The sequence below is a fragment of the Puntigrus tetrazona genome, chromosome 14, assembly GCF_018831695.1.
Source record: "Puntigrus tetrazona isolate hp1 chromosome 14, ASM1883169v1, whole genome shotgun sequence".
In the NCBI taxonomy this organism is placed as follows: domain Eukaryota; kingdom Metazoa; phylum Chordata; class Actinopteri; order Cypriniformes; family Cyprinidae; genus Puntigrus; species Puntigrus tetrazona.
Window position 1 is genome coordinate 21,979,934 of NC_056712.1, and position 22,543 is coordinate 22,002,476.

The 22,543-nt window shown below is 40.1% G+C and overlaps 1 protein-coding gene across 7 annotated transcripts in view; it reads left to right on the forward strand.

Annotated features, from left to right (window-relative positions):
- The first annotated feature begins 549 nt into the window (after positions 1-549).
- The window catches only part of ebf1a (EBF transcription factor 1a), a 114,457-nt gene continuing 92,463 nt past the window's right edge, over positions 550-22,543 (forward strand). For 4 of the 7 annotated variants that reach the window (XM_043257894.1, XM_043257895.1, XM_043257897.1 and 1 more), the window contains exons 1-6: positions 550-1,261; positions 2,041-2,197; positions 3,018-3,081; positions 3,964-4,019; positions 11,349-11,422; positions 15,883-15,951. In XM_043257894.1, coding sequence (XP_043113829.1) covers positions 1,128-1,261; positions 2,041-2,197; positions 3,018-3,081; positions 3,964-4,019; positions 11,349-11,422; positions 15,883-15,951 — 554 coding nt within the window. In that variant the 5' untranslated portion in view covers positions 550-1,127. The remainder of the gene's footprint in view (positions 1,262-2,040; positions 2,198-3,017; positions 3,082-3,963; positions 4,020-11,348; positions 11,423-15,882; positions 15,952-22,543) is intronic. The other 3 variants (XM_043257896.1, XM_043257899.1, XM_043257900.1) reach the window with 1 other exon arrangement.

Sequence of the window (22,543 nt, forward strand, 5' to 3'; positions counted from 1 at the left end):
ACATTTCTCAAAATAAACAAATGCTGCCGTGTTTTGTTCAAAAAGTCCTTAGGATAGCCGATGCTTGCTTAACTGTGTCAAGCGGCGCCGAAAGACAACTTGAGCAGCTCGAGGCGAACCGCGACACCCCGACAATTCCTTTAAACGAATCTCTTTTAAAAGTCCAACCCTTTAAAGTTCTTCGATAACCCTCACACTTATCCGGTAGCTAAACAAATGTACTCTGCCTTTTTCTAAAACAGCCCCACAGTGCTGTTAAACAACAACAACAACAAATCTGCGTTCATCTGAACCGCATCAATTGGGCTTCGGTCGCGCGCGCCTCGGCGGGCAGTTGCCGCGTGACATTTAACGCGCGGCGCATAACTTCTTTCTGGTTTTCTCTCTAAACACGCCGCTCGCTAAGTGGGCAGGGCTGGCTGTGATATCTAATTAGGCGATGGGCTTCGTGGTTGGGTGGACAGCTAATGGTAGTTCGGCTTTACTTATGTTTGGGGGGCGGCCCTGCGAGCGCAGTCACTCCCTCCTCCTCTTCCTCCTCCCTTTGGGGTTAGTTTGCTTGTGTTTAGTTCCCAGAGACAGTCAAATCGGATTCCTTTGGGAAAGGACACAAATCACTCCCGTTTGAACAAGGGGAACAGCGAGGGAGCTGTCTCCACAAGGGTCCACCTCTCGTGGTTGATTTCATATTGCTCATTCATGTGATTTGATCAGAGAATACTCTTTGTGGAGAAAGACAGGAAAGGAAAGGAGGAGAAAATAAAGGGGGGAAAAAAAGTCTCTGGATGATGACATTTGATCTAACCCTCAGCGAAGCCCGTTCTTGATCCTATTGTTTCTTAAAGTGACATTAGACTTTTTTTTTCGTGCGCACGCTAGACCAAAGGGACCCCCAGTCTAATCCTGTAGTTTTTGTTTGTTTGTTTGTTGCACGGCGTTCCCAAACCTGGATGTTGACATCTCGCGTTTCTTTTGGCACGTCGCTCTATTTTCTGTTTCAGAGAGGAAGCGCTAATAGAGACAAACGCGGTGACACCTGCTCACCCGTACACTTCTCCTTGTCTTTTTTTAACGGAGCGATCAAAAGAAGCGAGCGCCGACTGAGACGGTGACAGGAGTCTGTTTTCATGTTCGGGATTCAAGACAGCATTCAAAGGAGCGGGAGTAGTATGAAAGAGGAGCCCATCGGTGCCGGGATGAACGCTGTCCGGACGTGGATGCAGGGTGCCGGAGTGTTGGATGCGAACACAGCCGCTCAGAGGTAAGCCGGCGGCGGTCTCCGGCGCTACGGGAACGGCTAGACGGAATATTGCGCGCTTATCATCCTGGGACGACGCGAAACGCTCTTGTTTATCATCCTAATCAGTGCGCGATATCTGCTTATTAATAACCAGGTGACAAAGAGATTGATTTATTGCTGCGATAAGTTCGTAGCATCCTCTCCGGCGTGCTATTGGCACGAATAGACAGAATGCTTGAGTTGCTAGTCACACTAAAACGCTTTTTATTAGCCTGTTTCCAACATTATTATTATATTTTTTAACGTTAAAACAGCTATAAGCGTTTGCTTCTCAGTGACTTTGCAACCACCAGGCTAGTTTTGCATCGATTCTGTAGCTTTAAATTTTAAACGCTGAATTAAGACATTTCAGAGCAGTTGATTGTCACAAGCAGCCGAACAGAGTTTTAAGATTCGGTTATATTTATGCGAATTATTTATTTGATTAACAACAGTTGCATCTGTTGTCGTTGTCATGCTATTTAAAAGAATAAAAACGATTAAAACGTCTCACTGTTTTTAAAAGACCTATTAACAGGCTACTTTTTAACGTCTGTTTAAACTATTAAATGTCAAAGCCTATATTTCAAGAGCTTTTGCACTGCAATTTGAGAACTAAAAAAATCATTTTAATCATTTTAGCAAATTGTAATTCACAAAACACAAAACAATTGTTTTTTTATTTTATTTTGTTTTATTATTTTTTATTATACATAGCTATCTATATATTCACCCTCTCTCTGTCTTGTGTGTGTTCATAGTGGAGTGGGTCTTGCTCGAGCACACTTTGAGAAGCAGCCTCCTTCAAACCTTCGCAAATCCAACTTCTTCCACTTCGTTTTAGCGCTATACGACAGACAAGGACAACCCGTGGAAATTGAAAGAACTTCTTTTGTCGGATTTGTTGAAAAGGAAAAGGCAAGTGAAACGCTATTTGCAAATTTGACTGAAAATACATGGCTTGTCAATCGTGATAATTAATAAAGTGTAAGCTAGATAAAACGCAATTGATATTAGCCTATAAAGTTGAAAGTTTATTTGCCTATAAGAGACAAAAAAATCGCATCCTTGCATTACATTACTGTTCTGCATTAATATCTTAAACCCTAATTTAATAATTTTCATTTTTATTTTTTTACATATTCATTCTTTATAATTTAACAGAGCCTCGTGTTTTGCATTTATTCCCTTCAGTGCTTCATGCATTTACTAACAAATCCTCTAGCTATGTTTTGGAGAAATATTGCAGCGATAACCTAAGGTCATAAAGTTAATATTCCTTTCAAGATGCTATTTCTAAACAGATTATTTTTTATTATTGTGAAGGGCCATATGCTGCTTTAATAAAATACTTCACGCAAATAAACTGTTTTGTAAGCGCTTGTAAATTAGTAATAGTGAGCGAAGTGTCTGATTTCATTAAAAGAAGTGGCTATTAATGCTTACTGTATATTTAATCACTACGTACACGTCCATACCCCGGGCACACTGTTATTGAATTGTCAGATCTCACTGTAAAATGCACAAGACTTATTATTATTTTTCTTAAAGTATTTTTTTAAGTCGTTCGTTTGCTCAGCGAAAATGTATTTTGTACCGTTTTCGTCTGGGCTGGCTATAATGTGCCTTTTTTTTCCGGCCTCCTGGTCCGCATGGGAATAGACGGTCTGACTCACGGGGCTCTTCAGAAATAGTCAAATAGGCTTTTCTTGCTAACCATCGAATTTATTTTTTGCAGGAAACTACCGGAGAAAAGACAAACAATGGGATCCATTACAGATTGCAGCTTCTTTACAGCAACGGTAAGAAGAAATGCGTCGCCCAAGACTCGTTGAACTTTGCATAAACACATCAGGGATTTACTTCAGCGCGACAGTCTGAATAAAATAAAAAGACAGCGAGACAGAACGACAAGAAGGGGTGACAGACGAATAAATAATTCATTATGTAGCTAGATCAAACCGATTCAAATCAATTTAATAATAATAATATTAGTAATAATAATAATAATAATAATAATAATAATAATAATGTAGGCTACTGTTATTACAATTCTTATAAATGTTCAAATAAAAGAGATTAAAATGCGCAGGAAAGTCGTAGCGTTTTAACTATAAACATTAATGAAACACAAAACGATCCCCATTAGTGCACTTTTCCGGTTACGCGTTTTCCAGAAATGTGCACTTCATTTTTGATGGAAGCTAATGGCCTGGCCATAATGAAAGTACACTCTTTTCTGTCTACTAATGTGGTAAACGACAACCAGGCGTTTGAAAATTTGTTCCGTCAGTCATTAACGACCCACAGCCTTTTCACAAGACGTTTTGAACGTATCACGTTTGCTATTTTTGATGACGTCTGATTCACTATTTTAAAAACTGTAGATTTTTTTTTCTCGTGCTTTTTTGCTTGCTAAAAGCTACTTTTTATTTTTAGCTTGTGTTTGCGGGTCTATAAGTTTGAGTTTCATCCAAAGCCATTTTTTTCCCTAATCCTTTAACACTGTCTGTAGTCTATGTTGGGTTGGGTTGTCTAGACATTTGAAGCATCTATGTTGTATTAAAGCCATGCCATTGTCAATGATAAATATATACCTGCCGGATTCATTTCTGATCTATGTTTGTGCACATGACCTGCATTGCATTGTGAGTCAAAGAGGACTTATCTTCTCTCCTTCACAGGCATCAGAACAGAACAGGACTTTTATGTACGCCTGATTGACTCCATGACCAAACAGGTAGGACGTTATTTCAAAATCCCCACGGTTCGCTGGTGAGAGTCTGCGTGTGATATACAGCGAGAGTGAACGTGTGTGTGTGCCGTGCACCCTGGTGAGTTTGGGGTTACACACTCCAGCATGCCTCAGGGGCACGAGGATCGGTTAGTGTCTAAATATGACATACTCTCTCTGGGACATCATTTAAGATGACTGAGCGTATGCATGTATTTATGTGCATACGTGTGACACTGAGATTGATAGCTAAAGAGGCAAAGAAAGAAAGAGATATTCAGTTGTATTCATTGTCTGTCACAGGGGATTATCCAGCGGTGCCTTTCAGTGTTTAAACAGCATAAGTTTTTGAGTGTGTGTGTGTGTGTGTACGCGTGACTCTCTCGCAGATAATGCATATTTAAATGTGTTGTGGGAACAGATGTTTGTTATGAACACACGTAGGAAGAGCTTGTCATATTAACCGTGCGGGTTGTGAGCTTTAACCTCGGAGAAAAACTCATATGAGAAAACGCAGGGCAGCAAGAGTGATCTTACAATCTCATATGTGGCGCTCTTCCTTTCCCCCCTAAAAGAGAAACAGCCTCTCCCTCTCTCTCATTCTCTCCTTCCCACTCGTCCACTCATTTCCTCTCCCATGATCTGTGTCTAGAAATTTTGTTTTGAAGACACTTTTCTGAATCGTATTCAGCAGCTGTGAGTGAAGATGTGTGACAATAAATTTTAGCTCATATCAAATAAATATGCGAAGCTATTTTGATTTATAACTACAATAATTGTGTTTCTGTTAGTGAGCTGTTTTCATGATAGTCATTTTGTATGACAAGTAATACGGTGTATATGTGTAACCCCAGCCAGGAAGAAGTGCGGATGAATGTGAGGTAATTAGCAGGCGCTGTGACAGACAACCTGCTAACGCTCTGAACACTTAGTATATCATGTGATTTAAACATGCCACGCTTATTGTTCCACCCTGTTGCTACTGTTTTGCTTTGTTATGTGTTGGGTATGTGTGCTTATTGAGATGTGGAGAGTGAGAGAGATGCTAAAATTCATCGTAGTTATATTAATTTGATCTTTGTCTTGTCTAAAAGTATGCAACATTTAGTCTTTTACAAAATGTTATATATATATATATATATATATATATATATATATATATATATATATATATATATATATATATAAAACAACTATAAATTGTTTATTTTTTAAAGATTTATTTTAAAAGTATTGCAATTATTTTTAAATATATATATATATATATATATATATATATATATATATATATATATATATATATATTTTTTTTTTTTTTTTTTTTTTTTTTTTTTAAAGGCAAATACTACATTTTCACTCATATACTTGTTGTCATGACTCAAAGCATTCATTTGTGTTCAGAAATTCTTATAGCAAAATCCCTGGATGTTACATTTGGCTCAAACTGTTCCGCAGCTCCCCTTTGTGTGATTTGTTTGTGGTTTATAATTTCCTTTGCACGAATGTTTATGTGCGAGAAGCTAGGTGCTGTTACTGATGCTAGTTCTTGCCCTCTCTCTGCTTAGCGGTTTGGCCGGCGTGTAGCGGGACAGATTTATGTGTGTGGGTGAAAGGCAGGAGCGTTGTGCTGAGGGAGAGAGACTGTTCTCTGACACCCCTGAGGTAAATACAGTGGCCAGGGGGACTGGCCTCGGCTCAGCCTTTCACTGAGTGTCTCAATAAAAAGCCGTTTATCTCCCCAGGGTTGTCTCCCACGTGCACATATATTACAGACTGATTTACTGGCTATTCCTGTGGCAAACGGCCCTGCCATACCTGTTAATGATGTGGTGCCACTGAGTGAGTGAGAAAGAGAGAGAGAGAGAGTGCGTGTGAAAGAGAGTTTGGCAGCCGAGACAACATGCTAGCTAGTATCAGATAGTAAAGCATTGTAGTTATATAAAAATGTGCAAAATCTGTACCTTTATGGGTACAGCAGCTTGACAGTGCATCAGTACTGTGAAAGGAACAACTGCACCTTTTCATGGTAGTACCCAAAGGGTACATATTGTCACATTGTGGTACAAAGTTATCTTTTTAAGGGTACCAGTGACAAGCCCCTAAAGGTACAACTTTTGTACACACAGAAAAAAAGGGGTCAGAATTGTACCTTTTGGGGTACAACAGCTTGTCACTGGTACCCTTAAGGACATATTTGTACCTTTTTTTAGTACCTTGAGGGTATGTATTGCTTCTCTAAGGTATTATACCTAATCGGGGTAAAAAGGTGCTAATATGTCCTTTTAAGGGTACTGCTTCAGTGACAAGCTGTTGTAGCCCAAAACGTACAATTTAGGCCCCACCTTTTTCTGTGTCTATTGTTTTTCTGACAGTGTAGGCACTTGGTATCATCATGATGTAATGTCCAAAAAACATAGTAAATGCCGCTCAGGTTTTTCAACAACATAGGAGTTTTTTACTGCATTTCCCAGAATCCCTTTCTCAAATGTTCCCATATTGGCAAACAATGTTTTTTAAGGGGCAAGGTTTATTTACTGTTGCCTAATTAATTTTTGAGTACGAAAGTTTTTTATTCAGTTTTTTATTGTGCAGGTTTTACCACATGCTCAAATTGGTCATATGTTTTTGATTAATTGACCAAAAGATAGCTGCTTTGTATGAATGCGACGCTAATAAATTACTAACAACGCGCAATGGACGCACAAAAAATACGTGAACATACCTTTTTGTGTTAAGACCTTAAGTCTGTTCGCACTTTAAGACTTTTCTGCTCTCGTTGTCATATGACTGCTGTATTTTTTTTTCTCATTGTGTCAGCGTGAAACACGGTTTAGGTTATGACAGAGTGTTAGCTGGTCTTTAAATGCCTTTCGGAAAACCCGGTCCAAAACCACTCTGCGGTGAGCAGTCAGCCTACATATGCTGAGGAGTGCTCGCAATGTGTTTAAGATTTCCCATTAAAGCCCCATAACTCTGTACAGAGAGGCTACAGAGCGCCTCTCCACTCAGCATGTGCTGGCTTTGGCAATGTCAGGCGGGAGGGCTGATGAGCAGGTTTATAGAGCTGTTCAAAACACACTTCTCTTTAGCACTTAGCAAGGCGGTAAAGTCCAGTCGCCTGACCGCACAGTTAGCTTCTGTACATACGCACAGCTATCAGAGACAACTTGGGCTAGAGCTGCAAGGATCAAAACGGTTCACGTTCAGTGCATAAAACTGACATATTCAGCGGCCGTCTTGTGCTCACGCTCCCAATAAACCCATATACGCTTTCTCGGGTTTGCCTGTGGGAATGGTTGGTGCGGGTGAGGAGAGATGGAGCGGGTGTCAAGCTGACAGGCCGTATCTGTGATCAACGCATGAGCTAGTGACAGATCTGATGAAGACAATGCAGTAAAAGACTCTCTCTCTCGCTCTTTATCCTTCCATCCAACTGTTTCCCTCAACAGCTGAAGCGCAGAACAAAAGCGAATCACATACGCGGGCTTAATGCGCACACACACACTGTGCTGACACGCTAGCGTGATGGTAACAAAGAGGGAAATGTGTTTTCATGTATTTACAGTGCATTGTTTACATGCTTCAGATGCGGCTGTCAGTTCAAGGCGGCACTGGCGGCTCTCAAACGAGATTTGAGGAGCAGTTTGTGCAATATAAAATATGCATTAAAAGCAGCATCAGGGCCTAATGAAAGCTTCACACACACCTCGGCGCACCGTGCCATGCATGTTTCATGCGCTCCGTGGCCCTCCTTAAGGAGAGCTTTGTTCAGGAAAGTGCTGGGCTGGAACTGGTTGGTAACTCTGAGCTGTAGCCCGCCTGTTGCTGTGTGTGTGTTTTCCAGAGCTAAGCTTCGGGCAGATTCCTAAATACATTTGCACAGGAGAGAGGGAGGTCTCGGACGTTCCTTCTGCTTATGTTCATATTTTTTCTGTTAATTACGGAATAGGGTGTGTTTACATGCCAGAAACACTTCCCCAAAGTAGAAGACATGCAACAAAGTGACACAAATCTCCTATATTAGATATTTCCTGTATTTCACTAGCTGTTTGGAGACTCTGATGATGTCAGATAGGACATGAATGACCGCTCTGTGCCAGGCCACGTAAAGGCTTAATGCTACTCATTTGCAGATATTTACACACACAAGCTTTGAGGGCCTAAAGATTCCAGTGATTAAGTCTACTCATCTACATTGAAAACAAGAAATCTGCAGCAAAAAAAGCATTCAAGCTACTATACACAACGGAATCTTAAAGACGTATTTATTCCAACCTGGTGATGAAAAGTGAGTATTTTTAATACAATAGTGTTAATTTTGTGCTTTAAATTAAAAGACAGTTCCACAAAGGCAGAACACAGTACTATTACAATAAAAAAATTCAGAGAGAATTTTAATTTATTTGTATACGTTATTATTATTATTTTTTTAAACCTAAGCATAAATAAACCAAAAACCATCTGACACAAGACTGATCATAGTCTAAGGCGTTTTAAATTCTTCAATCCCTAATCTATAATATTTTATAAATTATGTAATATTTTGTTTGTTGTTATTATTATAAAAGCCAATTTCTTTACTGTCTGAAAAAACATGATATTATTATTATTATTATTATTATTATTATTATAAATGTCCATTTTTACTGTCTGAGAAAAAAAGAACCGCTTTGACTACTTTGTATATATTATACTTTCGCCCTGGTTTTGCCCTTGTTTAAGACACCAAAATTCTTTACATAAACAACATACTGCATTTTGCCTTTGCGCGACAGCCGTGACGTCAGAGGCTACAGAGAAATCCACCCAAAGGTGATTGGTGTTGCACTAGCTCGAATCCAGAGGAGGATGCAGGACCATTGTTGTGTTTGCCTCTGAGGAGAAATTGACAAACTGTTTTCAGACTTTTTCCAGGCACTTATATACTGTTCTCGGCATGGAGTTATTCTGAGTCTGTTTGCAGGGGCTTTGTGTGATAAATAGCCGGTCTTATATATGAAATGAATGTGTGGTGGTGTAGAGGACGTCTTTGTGTGGCCTGAACTGCTCTCTCTGCCTCCCGCTTCCTCTCAGAAAGCCTGCGGGGTCGAGGCTCTAGGCTCAGACAGTGATGCATGCTTGTGCGCTTTTAGAGGACCTTGACCCTCATTTCCACAATGTGAAACCTAACAAACAAATGTCCCCAATATACTATGTCCTCAAGTCACAGCAATGACAGGAAATAAAATGCATCAAATATGGATAAAATTTATTCTTTTTTCCTGGGTCTGATGCTTTACTTATAAAACTTGTTTTCAAACAAGTGTTTCATGTAATTGAAAAAAGCATTGTGCACTTGTGAGGGGAAACAGTTCCTCATTAGAACCATCAGCTGTTTTTCTGTGTCTTCGGTTGCCATGGGTGGCATGTATATGTGTGTTCAGAGAGAAAGAGGGAGTGATTCATGGCAAACGGGTTTCAGTGTGTGTGTGTGTGTGTGTGTGACACAGAGCAGCCTGTTAATAGGCTGCAGTGTGTGTATGTTTTGAGTAGAGTCACTGATTCACGGCTGTGGGGGACATCTTGTGTGGAATTGGAGGATGGAAACAAAGCTGAGGTTTTTGGATGAAGTGTTAGCTGGGCCAGATGGCTCGCTATGCTGCAGTCTGGCAGCCCAACTGCTTGCCGCACACATAAACACACACATGCTAATGCACAAATACATGCGTGAATGCATACACATGCACGAAGTCTCACAGATGCGGGCTTATGGCGGCACACATCTTTCCTAGAGGCCTATTTCACACTAGCTGGAGTACAACACTTCTTTATAGGAACCTGTAATTAAGCACTTTATCTGTTTGTCCTCCTTTATCTCTTTTCACTTCACAAGCGTCTTTTCTCATGTAGTAATAAGGTTGCTTTGCTGAGCAATACTGTTTTGTGTTTCTGTAGTATTGACCAATCTGTGAGCCTTAGATGCCGGTGGAGGGTGGGCACCGTGGCGAGGGTGGTCCGCTATGACATAATAGGACAGTAATCTGCACAGTCCAACAAACACTACGCACACAGTTCTTTTGATTCTCTATGTCTGCTTTTAATTAAACCAACGAGCAACAAATGATGGCGCTGAATGTTGCCAAGAGCATACAATGCAGGATTGTGTAAAATTCAGGCCTCTTTTCAATTCAAGGGAGTGAATTGGAATTGAATTAGCCACACCCCCCACAGGAAGTTGAACTGGAATGACAGAAAGAGGAGTTTTCTGAATTGGAATTCAATTTAATTACACAGCTAATGTATTCTGGGCATCCTGGCATCTATCTACGGTATCTATCAAATTATCTTGACAGACTTTTTAGTTAAAAATGACAGTTACATGAACATTCAATTTGAATCGCAAACATATTATTATTGTGCATTGTGTGCAGCTCTGCTAAAATAAACATCTAGCAATGGTAGTTTGTGTCAAATGTGATACAAAAGAAATAAACTCCAGTTCCAGTCATCAGTTACTAGTTATAGTGATATATTAGACTCCTTATCATTTAAAATCACTTTTTCATCTGTGGAGCACAAATAGAGATGTTAGACAATATGCTTACGTTCCTCTTTCCCATATAGATTCAAAAAGTACCATAAGAATAGATCATTTAAGCAATGGTGTTTTGTGAACACACAGAAAATGTTTTTATCATTGAATCACAGATGTGGACATTCAAACTTTGCACGTTGCCTGACACCAAACACCATTGGTTCTCACATAACCGAATGTGATGCTCCAAGTTTAAGCTCTTAGAGAGGCGGTTAGGGATCGTTTTCCATTGCAGCAGGTAAGTGGGCATTAAATTGCCCACTTTGAGCCTGGCTCAGTCATAGACGGCCCACCCTGCACACAGAGACTCTGTACAAGCATTCCCACGGTGCACAGGGCAGTTTTGATTGATTGATTGGCTGAAACGAAAGGACATCTATGAAATTCAGAGCCAAATGTTTAGAGTGAGAAACATGGGACCAAATGTACACAGCATTCTGATAACAGAAACTAAAACGGACCTGATCACTCCCATGCTGCATGAGATCTTTCAACGGCAGTCTCTGCCAGATGGAAGAAGGGTCACATTAGCTGCATATGAGCGCTGCATTGTGTGTTTGGCGTAATGATGTGATGTCATAATGTTTCTGTTTCAGTAAAATGATGCAAACAGACATTTGATTCTTTTCATGATAGGGTTTAAACACCCAGAGAGTTAGTCATGGAAATTTGTGCATGCTCAGAGCGTTTACACCACAAGGAGAAAATGTTGTTTGTCAATTTTCTCTAACCACATTTTTCCACCTTCTCTTGTTCAACAGGCAATTATCTATGAAGGGCAAGACAAAAACCCAGAGATGTGCAGGGTCCTGCTGACGCATGAGATCATGTGCAGGTGAGAAACTCACACACACACACACACTGTGTACACCACACTCCTTGCTTTACTATTACACAATCAAGCTCTTGAACCTTCCCTACCAAGCTCTGCCCGCTGACTGTGAGAGCTTTACTTTGGCATCGTTTTAGTCTTGGCAAGACTGCAGACCTCTGGATCTAGCGTTAGTGTCACAGGACTGAGCCTTCTGCTCGCTCTCTCTCTCTCTCTCTCTCTCTCTCTCTCACATGCACACACACACACATCGCTGTGTGTAAGCCCTGTTGTAAAATTAGACATAAGGGGGAGGATAGATTAACATTACTATAAATTTGCTGAAAGGTCAGATAATTATTCTTTAATTTATCATACACGTCCATCAAAACTAGTATAAACAGTTTACTTCTATTTAAGAGGGATGCAGTACGTTTATATAAAGTCTCAAGTTTGGACTTACGATGCACTATTACACAAGACACTCCCATATCATTTTTCACCGGTCCAAATGGGATCCTGATAAACTTACACCAGCCTGTTTCCTATCAGAGCTAGAAGCGTTCTTTTCCCAGACTCTGCCTCAGCCTTAGAAATCAAAGCTTGGCTTTGTCCAAAAAAGATGCCAGGCAGCATTTCTATTTTTGGAGGTTGATGTTACAGTGATTGGTGGTGCTTATTTTATTTCTTGATGACATAAATACACACGCACAAAAGGCAAGCAGAGAAATGTACTTCTGTGCAGTTCATTTTGTGTGCCAGAATTGTAAATCCTGTATTTGTATTGGGAATTGGAAATGAGCAATTAGGATACCGAATTTCAATTTGAATAATTAATTACAATTAAAAATTTTAACCAAACTAATTTTAACTAAAAAGCAAAGCTTGTCAATACAAGAATTTTGAGGAAAGTGTATTTATAAGGTTTACAGACATAGACAGATGGATGATGTACTATATGATGTTAAAGCAATAGTTTTCCCTATTGCATGGAAAACTCATTGTTTCAAAACTGTGTGACTTACTTTCTTCTGCTGAAAAAGAATACAGATGTTAGGCAGAATTGATTTTCCTGCTTTTTACCCATATGGAGCCGAAACGTACCATAAAAGCAGATAATTAGACTTAAAAAAATAGCCACTATTCATGTATTTAAAGATATGCATATTTAACTTCCTATTAAATTCACATTATTGAATTGAAAGGGAGCCAATTCAGAATTTTGCACGTCCCTGTTTGTAGAGACAGCATAAGCAATGGAGTTTCAACAGATGAAAAATGAACGAAGACGGACCTTCAGAGCAACCCTTGTCTCTCTCCCTTCCTGAATCTCTATCCAGGTCATCCACGTCCTGCTCTGCAAGAAAAAGAGAGAGAGCGAGAGAAAGCCACGCACCTTTAATTAAAATCAAAAGATAAATTCCTTGCACTTAAAACTGGGTTGTGAAGATGAGTCCTCATCTATTTTTGGTTGAAGTGGAGAGCATTTGAACAGTTTTCTACTAAAAATATACCACTCATGCTTGGTTAATTAGGACAAGGAAAAACTCATTACTCAATAAGAATCCTCTTGTTATTCCACAGCTAATGAATGCAGCTTGCTTTGAGTTTTGACAATGAAATATGTGCAGGCGATCCAAGGCTCTCTCCTCTTTCTCTTTCAATCTTTCGCTCCCCCTCACTACCTTTCTTACACGCACACACACGCGCGCGCAGCCTTCTGTTATCGCTCTTTCAAAATAGTCGCTGATTTAAAGATGCGTATTGACACAAACACTTAGTACCATACGTGTCTACAAAGGCTCACCACATCAGCTTTGATCTGCCACTGTAGGATAACACAGATCACATCTGAAGTACATATCGCTACTGGTACCCTAAAGGTCCCGCAAATGTAAATGTCTGTACTCTGTACTCTGTAGCAGGCGAAAATAAAAAGCCTCTATTTCAAATAAGTAAACAACCCATTCTCGTTGCTATCTTCCTCCTTTTCCCCTTCTTCGTCTGTGTACGGTGTTTCGATGCAGAGCCTGTGCTGAGAGAAAGGCACAATTACCAGTCTGCAATTAGACTGCTCTCCATTAATCAGGGCTGTTAATTGCTGTACGCCTTGCCATTAGCCATATGGTGCCGCATGGGCCTGCAAGCATGAGACAGAGACGCATTCTCCCAAACAGCTCGCTCAGAGGCAAGGCTAGAAACAATCGCTCAAACGCAACTCTGGGCTCTTTATGATGGAGTTCCACACCCTCATATGCACGGATTGATGAGGTTTTGTTTGGTTTGTGTGGTGCAGATGAAACATCACAAACTTGGCCAGATTGTTAAAGGCTGGGTGGTCACAGTTGGAGAAGTGCTGTTTTGTTTGGTTTTGGGGGCTATTTTAGAGTTGCTGTCTGTGAAGGAGCCGGGCTTAGGGCAGTTCAGCTTTAATGGCATCAGCGCAGGCCACATCCTGGTAATTACGTGCAGCAATTTGGATTTAATTTCTTCAAATGCTGCAGCAGGAGGAAACGCTTGAGATTAAAGATTACGGTTTCCCTGCAGGTCCGCTGGGATGGAGCAGAACGAGCCCGGAATGAGCGAAAAATCCCCCCGAATGAAGCCAGAGCATGCATGGAGTCATTAGCATAACGTTGGGTGGGGGTTAGGGGTGCTTGGAGGTTCACGGGTGGTGGTGGGCGGCCGTCTTGCTGTTTCCCATGGGCTCCAGCAGACTATTGGGTTATCGGAGTGTCAAATCCATCTGTGCCCACCCCTTGCATCCCAGAAAGCTTTGCTCCTGTGTGACCCACTTCTGAGAGAACATTGCTAAAGACTTGACTGCTCTCAGAGGAGTGAGAGGAAATGAGAGCAGAGGAAGGTAAAAATACGACAGCAAGAGTAAACTGAGACAGAAGCTCGACCGCACTGTGTCCAAACTAACGAGGGCGCTTAGATGTGAATGAGGGGTCAAGCTCAATCCATGTTATCAAGCTCATCAGGTCTAAAGGAGCCCACTCACATACAGATCGGTTCTGCTCCTATCACATGACGCCTCAAGCCCTATACTCTCTCTCAATTGAGCCCCTCTGCCATCTGTGCTTGGAAACCTGAACCCGCCGCCCCACCTGCTGTTAACCGCCAACCTCCATCCACCGAAGACCTCATGTATACACCTTCATTCCATCTCTCCTGTCTTCTTTCACTTGCTCAGGCTCTAGTATCCATCTTGTCCATCCATCTGCTGTCCCATGCAGAGTAACCTATAAAATAAGTATAGCCATAAAGGTATTACGATAAAATTGGAATATTTTTAATCTGGTAAAAAAACTAATATTTAGATGTGAGAGGGTTGTCTGACACACTAAACCATCATTATAATTAGTTTCATTCTATTTGATTATAATGTTATTAATGTGATATAATGTTATTATATATATATACATTTATATATATATATTTTTTGGAGCCTAGGTTTTTCTGTTTTATAATAAATAAATGAATATAATATTATAGTGATTTATATTTTCTTTTTTATAGTTTACTATTTTGACAGAATTTAAAAAATAATTCATTTATAGAAATATTAGACCATAAATACACTATACTATACAAAAATATTGGGACACCCCCTTCTTGACAACAGAAAAAGGTTTTATGGAAATCTAATACATGTATTCATATAATTAATTGTATTTTATTATCTTTGTTGCAACAGTTTTAGAAGTGTCTAAAATTACTGTATTCAAAAACATTGGTGTTTGGTGATGTGTTTTCACCCAGTATCTGCTGGGATTAGAACTTGGCTTTATGCAGACCACTTAAATTCTTCCACACTGATTGACTTTTCTTGATAATTTCTTCTGAACATTGCCTTATACACAGAGGCATTGTCATGTTAAAATGAAAAGGGTCCTGTCCGAACTATTGTTATAAAATTAGAAGCACACAGTTCCCTAGAATATTCCTTAGAATGATTTGTACTCGTGGAAATGACAAAAAGTAGTCAGACCTGTTCATTAGAAGTTAGTGTTCCAATACTTTTGGCGATATGGTGTTTATTTAAATAAAACATTTTCTTTTGGGAACACATTTCTCTGACCTGAAATCCTGCCAGGATGTATGCTAAAATAGTCCTCTTTAAGTGCCCTCTTTACTTTCACCTCTCCTGTATCTTTTTTTTATATGCTCTCTGGCCTCGTCCTCTCTCTCCATCACTAGATAACTGCCCTGTTATCAGCCACACTTCTAATCCTTCAGTAACTACCTTCAGTCAGGCAGTCTGTTAGCAGTAATTACTAATACACAGGCCGAGAGGCAGCATATTGTGTGCTGTGTGTACAGCAGGAGTGAATGTCTGCCTTGGAGGAGCAAAAGAAAAACTGCTTTATAATTGCTACCTCTTCCTTCTCCACTGTGTTTGAGGTCAGTGCTGACATATGTGCAGTAACACCCAGGTTAACTGCTGTCTTCCTCTCTTTCTCTCCCTCCATCTCTTTTAGCCGCTGCTGTGACAAGAAAAGCTGTGGCAATCGTAACGAGACGCCCTCTGACCCGGTCATCATCGACAGGTAAGAGCTGGATATCAGATGTTTGTATGTGCGTTTCAACATATTTGATTATTACGCGGCTTGCTAGACGGGAAGTCCAAAGTCACGTTTTTGAAATGTAGTGAGTCATAAATGATAGCAAAGTTTGTCAGGATAGATTCCATATTTAATTTAATACAGGAATATTTTTGCATAGTTCCCCTTCCACACTTTCCTAAACAATTAAGAAGACAAAAATAAATCTTTATACACTACCAGTGTATACCACACACTACTGTTCAAAAGTCCGGGGTCAGTAAAACTTTTTTTCTTGAAAGAAATTAATTAATATTTTGGTTAAAAGATAAGTCATTAAAGACAGAAATAATATTACAAGAGATTTATATTTGAAGTTTACTCTTAGTAATAAAGGTGCTTAAAAGGTTCTTCACAGTGAATCCATGAAGCTTTTTTGGTTCCACATATAAGGATTTATATCTCTTTAGATGTTGAAGGTTCTTTATGGAATCTTAGACAAAAAGGTTTATTCAATGGCATTGTGACGCACTGTTATTTTTAAGAGTGTAAATGCAGTTTTTTAAACTTACTACTTATCAAAGAAGCCTGAAAAAGCTTTTAGTTTCCTGTAAAATAGTAAGCTTATTTGTTTTCGACGTTGATAAGAATAAGAAAAATTTTCACTGAATCACCTAAATCACAGAATCATTAAAATGATTTAAATGACGCTGAAAATGTCAATGACAAAAATTTTATATTAAAAATAAAAAACATTTATTTAAAATTGTAATAATTTTTTAGTATTTTTAATGAACAAAAAAATAATAATTACTGACCCCAAACTTTGGATTGGTATACAAATTAAATAAGAGCATTTGTTTAATCACTACAGTATATGTACTTAATAAATTAAAATTCACAAATCAAAATTACAAGTTGCTCTGTGATGGTTTTGTGAACACACTCTGTGGCTGCTCTATATCATTATATGCACTCTATTGCTCAATATAACATGCTGCAAATCAAAAGCAGCAGTTCAAAGAATTCACCATCAGTGGAAAAAAAAGCAACTTGACAACAAGCATAAAAAAGCCTTCTTTGGACCAGAAGCCATTTGTTTGCAGAACAGTAATTGTTTAGTGATCGGGCTAGGCTGTTTTGCAGCCCTGTCGGGGTTGTTGAGTATGTAGTGTGCTCTGAAGTGTGCATGTATGAATAATCAGCAGTGAAGATTTGCAAGACTTCTGGAGGCAGCAGCGTGTGCAGCGAAGCGCGTCTCCTACCCTTTTTTTGTTTAAAAGATCATACCATCATGTCACGTTATTATTGAGGGCGAGACTGTTTCGTTTCTGACTCGATCGTGCCGAGGCGCGAGCAGACTAAGCATGGATTTCTGCAGATTAAAGTGCGGTTAAGTGTCAAAGGTGTGTTCTCATCTGTGTGTTAATAAGTCAGTGGCCTGTGCTATCAGATGAACACAGCTGTAGGTTCGCCAGCAGGACTGTAGTGTGTGTGTGTGTGTGTTTGTAACAGAGTAAGAGAAGCTTCTACCTGGCTGCTGTATCTGTGCGGCTGGCCCATTTCTGCTCCACTGGGCTAGAACGCTTCACAGCTTTCAAAGACAGCTGCAGCCCCTCAATGCCACGTGGCATCACCTCCACCCAACGCACGGCTCACAAAAACACACTGCCCATCACTTACTCTTCTTGATTGTTTCCCTACATAAAGTTTGCCTGCCTCAGATCCTCCTGTTGTAGCTGTTTGTGGTCTGAACAGTTGTGTCTCGGGTCTGGCTGAAGTCATGCAGCTGCGCTCAAGGTCGCCGCGGAGCAGTTTAGGCTCAGGTGCGAGGGCATCGCTAATTGCCTGCGAATAAAAAAGGAATTAGTAACAGTTTCCTATTAGTCACGTGTCTCTCAAAGCTGGGAAAATAGGTCACTTGAAACGAGAGGGGGTGAAATATGGAAGAGTTTACTGGAACTCTCAATATTTTCTTGGCTGCATTCACATTCTGGGGTTCCCAACAAACAAGGCGCAAGATGGAACAGAATCAATTACGGCAAGCGCAGACGAGCGCACGCTCCCAAATTCATCAAAAATATGATTTTGAGCATCTTCCTTCCCTTGAAGTTATTTAGCTGAATAAATAAGAGCTCATTAGTGTGGTCTTGTTTCAAAGAGCTGATTAGGTTTTACAGCAGTAATTAGCAAGGCTAGCGCTAATTCCTCTGGAAGAGTAATGAAAGTGATTTCCTAATTAGGTTCCTCTCATAAGACGGCACAACAGGCCACTTCAGCGAAACCAGAGGAATGTCAGGGAAATAAAGCCAACTAACAATGCCTTATTAGATTGTTAAAAGAACAAATCTTACTCGCAGCAGTGCGAGACGTGCGCTCACGGGACAGCTTGGAGTTTTTGGACTCATTGGGAAGCTTTTGAAAATCTGATTGGGGTAAATTGAATTACTCACGTGAAATTAAAACTGCATAGCTTTCTTCTCAGAGGGTGTGTTTAGTTTACGTTGGATGGCTGTATCTAATCTCATTTCATGTGTAAATGTATGTGTGTCGTGATTGACTCCTCGTCTTCGCCTTTTCTTCTCCTCTTTTACCTTCTGAGCTCTGTTAATGCCCCAGTAAGATTATTTCAAATACTTTAATCTGCTCTCATTGACACGGACACAAAAGGCCAGTGACATCTAATAGCAGGCCTTTTCTCTGCCTCCTGTTTCATCCCTTTCACATCCCTTTAGAAGCTCTCTCTCTCCCGCTTATTCTTTCTCTCGATCTCTTTCTCTCTTATCATTGTGTGTGTTAGGAGTAATTGAAGCTCAATAAGCCGTACAGTAATGGGGAAAGGTGTCGTTCTATCTCCCTGGGAACATTGCAGTTGATGCCTTCCTCACCATGGATACTCTTAAACACTGATAGTGATTTTGGAGTGCAGAAAGTTCAGAGTTCCCGCGCTAACCGTGGGAGTTCTGTGGCTTTGCGCTTGGTCGTGAGCCCTGACCCCGCTGGAAGGCTTTATATGTGATGTAATCTTCAACATCTGGATATCCACTTCATGAAGAAATAACACAGAGAAGGATGGAAAACGCCACGGAAAGGGTTGATGTGCCCTTTCTCTGAATGTTTAATGGAGGGCTTTGGCTCGCAACTATATTGCTGGCTAGATTTGACCTTCTAGAAGAAGACCTTCAGCTCTCATGAAAGCAGAACAGGAAGTAATGTTTCACAGGGGGCTTTCACAGAACCATTTCTCTGTTAGGGGCTGCTCACACAGGATGTGCTGTTTTATTCAAAAACAGCATGAGAACGCAGTAGAACATATATCTGGAAGTTAAAGTACTTTTAAAGTGAAAAAGCGCCTTGCTAATAGTGCTCGTGCATTTATATGCTGAAAAACCTCCATTAAATGCTTGTTTAATAAAAAAATAGCCCAGATAGACTAAATAATGTGTACCGTGTGAACTGCCCCTTAGGTTTATTATGGAATGCTGCCAATTTACTTCTTATTTGCAGTTTGTTTAAAAAACTAATGAATTTTTTACACTACTATTCGAAGGTTTGGGGTTGTTGAGATTTTGTAATGTCTTTGAAAAAAGTCTGTTAAGCTCACCAAAGCTGCTTTTATTTGATCAAAGGTATAGAAGTATAAAAATATTAAATATTATTAGAATGAAAAATAACTGGTTTCTATTTTATTATAATAAAAAATAAAATGTATTCCTGTAATGACAAAGCTTAATTTTGAGCAGCTGGTCCATAGTTTTGTCTTGCCGAGCTATAAAGGAGCAACATTTACTCAAAAAAACTTAATCTAAAGACTGGATTGGTTGAGAAAGAGACAGTGACAGTGGGCAGCGTTATACTCTGCAGTGTGTTTGCATTAGTGGATTAGCGGGCTCTATTTCACAGAGCTGCTCTCTGAATCTGTGGCCAGAGAGTGATCCTCACAGGCTGGGGCTACCATTGTTAACGTAATCCTGTCCGGTCTGTAGGCCTATTGTGTGGCAATTAAGACTGAGAGACTGTGGAGAGCTCAGCGTGAGCATCTGTGTGTGTGAGCCATGACAGTAATACAGTGAAAGAAAGCATTTGCGGTAAACATGTTTCTTCTCTCTGAAAATTTAACTGGTGAGTCTTTCGCTCTGAAAGAGATACACAGGAAGTGCGAGTGAAGGAAAATGTGTGTGGCCTTTAAAAAGTGTGCGTGACTCTCCTGGCTGGGCTGTCACAGCTGCTGAAAGGTGATGTGCTCCTATGCAGTGACAATGTCTCTTCCTGGAGAGAGAGAGAGTGTGTGTGTGTGTGTGCTTCTGTTTGTGAGTCTGCGTGTATAGGTGTATATGTGTGGCCTACTTAAGCCCAAACGGTGCAGGAATAATAAAAGGCCAAGCTCTGCTGTTCTGAGTTAATACAGGGTTAAAGATATGCAGCTCACTGTCAACAATCCCATCATCCGCCTGGATGATTCCCAAAGAAGAGCATGCACTCCTCTCCACTCGCCCGTGCCTGTGTGTGTGGCCCTGTGTGTGCTGTCCTCTCCTGACAACTTTACCATTCTGTCTTTACTCTCTCTGTACTGAAAGCAACTCTTTGCTTCTCGAATGCTCTCTCTCTCTCTCTCTCTCTCTCTCTCTCTCTCTCTCTCTCTCTCTCTCTTACTTTCTCTCACACACACACCCACTAATTTCAGTTCAAGAAACAAATGTTTTTACTGGCACTTTTGATCATTGCTGAATAAAAGTATTCATTTTATTTAAGAAAAAAAAAAGCAACTTTCCAACCTCAAACTTTTTAAAAGTAATGTATATTGTGTATAATTGTTGTAAAAGTGACAGATCTATGCTCCTTAACACATTAGATGAAATTTCTGCTTTATTTGCAAATTCTGGTTTTCGCATAAATTACATTCACAGTGATGGATAATGTAGTCCCAAAATTCACAGGTCAGAAACATGCAAACACACAGCAATTCTCTATTCTTTACTCTGTGCTCTTCTATCTCTCTGCTTGTCCAGCGTGTTCACACAAAGGGCATAAGGTTGTGATCTCTGGAAAGGCTGATCGGCCCTTCAGGCTAGTACTGGAAACCCTGGCAGTCAGAGTCTCCTCCTCTGCTCTCAAAGATAAGAGCCACGGATCAGCCAGATCACTGATCCACTTCACACGCTTTAGACAGAGATCTGACCCACAGGATGACTGATTACCCACTCAATGCTACTGACAACACTTACTGATGAGAAAGAGCGTGCAAGAGTAAAACAAAGAGAAAAATGCGCTTTCACTCCAAGAAAAATAACCAAAGTGTCTCATTTTCACACACTACTGGTGACACAGATTAGCCTGGTGTTGTTTTAAGAAGCTTGTGTGCTGGTGAGACCGTGTGTTTGTGTGTGTTCATACGGAGGGTATTGTTGATGTATGCCATTTCCTCACGAGTGTGTGTGTGTTGATTGAGGAATGTCAGACAGGAAGTACTCCTCCCGGGGAAGGTGATGTCACCGCAGCTTCAGGGCGGCTTCCTGTCTAGTTCTGCAGCAACAGATGCACTCTACTCTCCAAATCACTCACCTTTTTTTAAAAGCTCGCATATACAACTGATTAATGTTAAACTTGATGTTTTTCTCAGTCTACTGTAAGCAGCCTCAGAGTTTCCTGTAAAGGGCATGCTGGGAAAACATTCACTCTCTGCCTCTCTCCACTGGATGCGCTCATGCAGGGACATCAGGGTAATCCTATTAGTTCTGTCAACACACACACACACAAGCACACACCCATGAACACACACATATTCGAACAAGTGAATCAGCCACATCCATAAATGAAAAAAAAACAACAACATCAACTTGAAAGTATATAAACAACTCAAGTCTTAATCCTTACTGAAGACAAATACCTTTCTTTATAATTTTTTGTCTTTTTATAACTCTGATTAAAAATATAACTAAACAAAAACTGACTAAAATGTATGATTTTTTAAATAGAATTTATCCTCAATTATTACAAGTTTGTTTTTATTACCATTGGAAAAAATGATTTAAGCAAATATCTAGCAAAATCGTGTGAGGTTTATACCCACAGTTTTTGCTTTAAAGTAAATCTGATCTTATTTATATATTTCCCTGGGAAAAAAAAGTCAGATTAAGAACATGATTTTTTGCATTCAACACATTCTATATTGGCTTCTCCCATCCATATGGTGAGGCCAATCAAAATTTTATAGATCTATATTTAGCATTGTGCAGCTCTCAGTGGGTGTGTGTATTTGCGTGCGCGCTGCACAGAGGGAACCCCCATGTCTGAAGTCCATTGTTGTGGTTTGTTGTGTTTGGGATGCACTTCCTGTGGTGAGAGGTCAGCAGCACGCAGCCTCGGCTGCCTGCTGAATAATTCATGCCATTGACTTTGTGTCAGCTTTCACAGGCGTGCCCAGGGATGTTTTATTCATTTATCTCATTTAGGGGCCCTGACTGCACCTGTTCCACCATTAAGCACCCCGCTCATTTGCATTAGATGCTAATTTAGTTTACCGGCAAGCCTGGGTTCCCCTATTTCATTATATTTTCTTAGAAACAAATATTATACTTTACACAGCATGTAGGTTTTT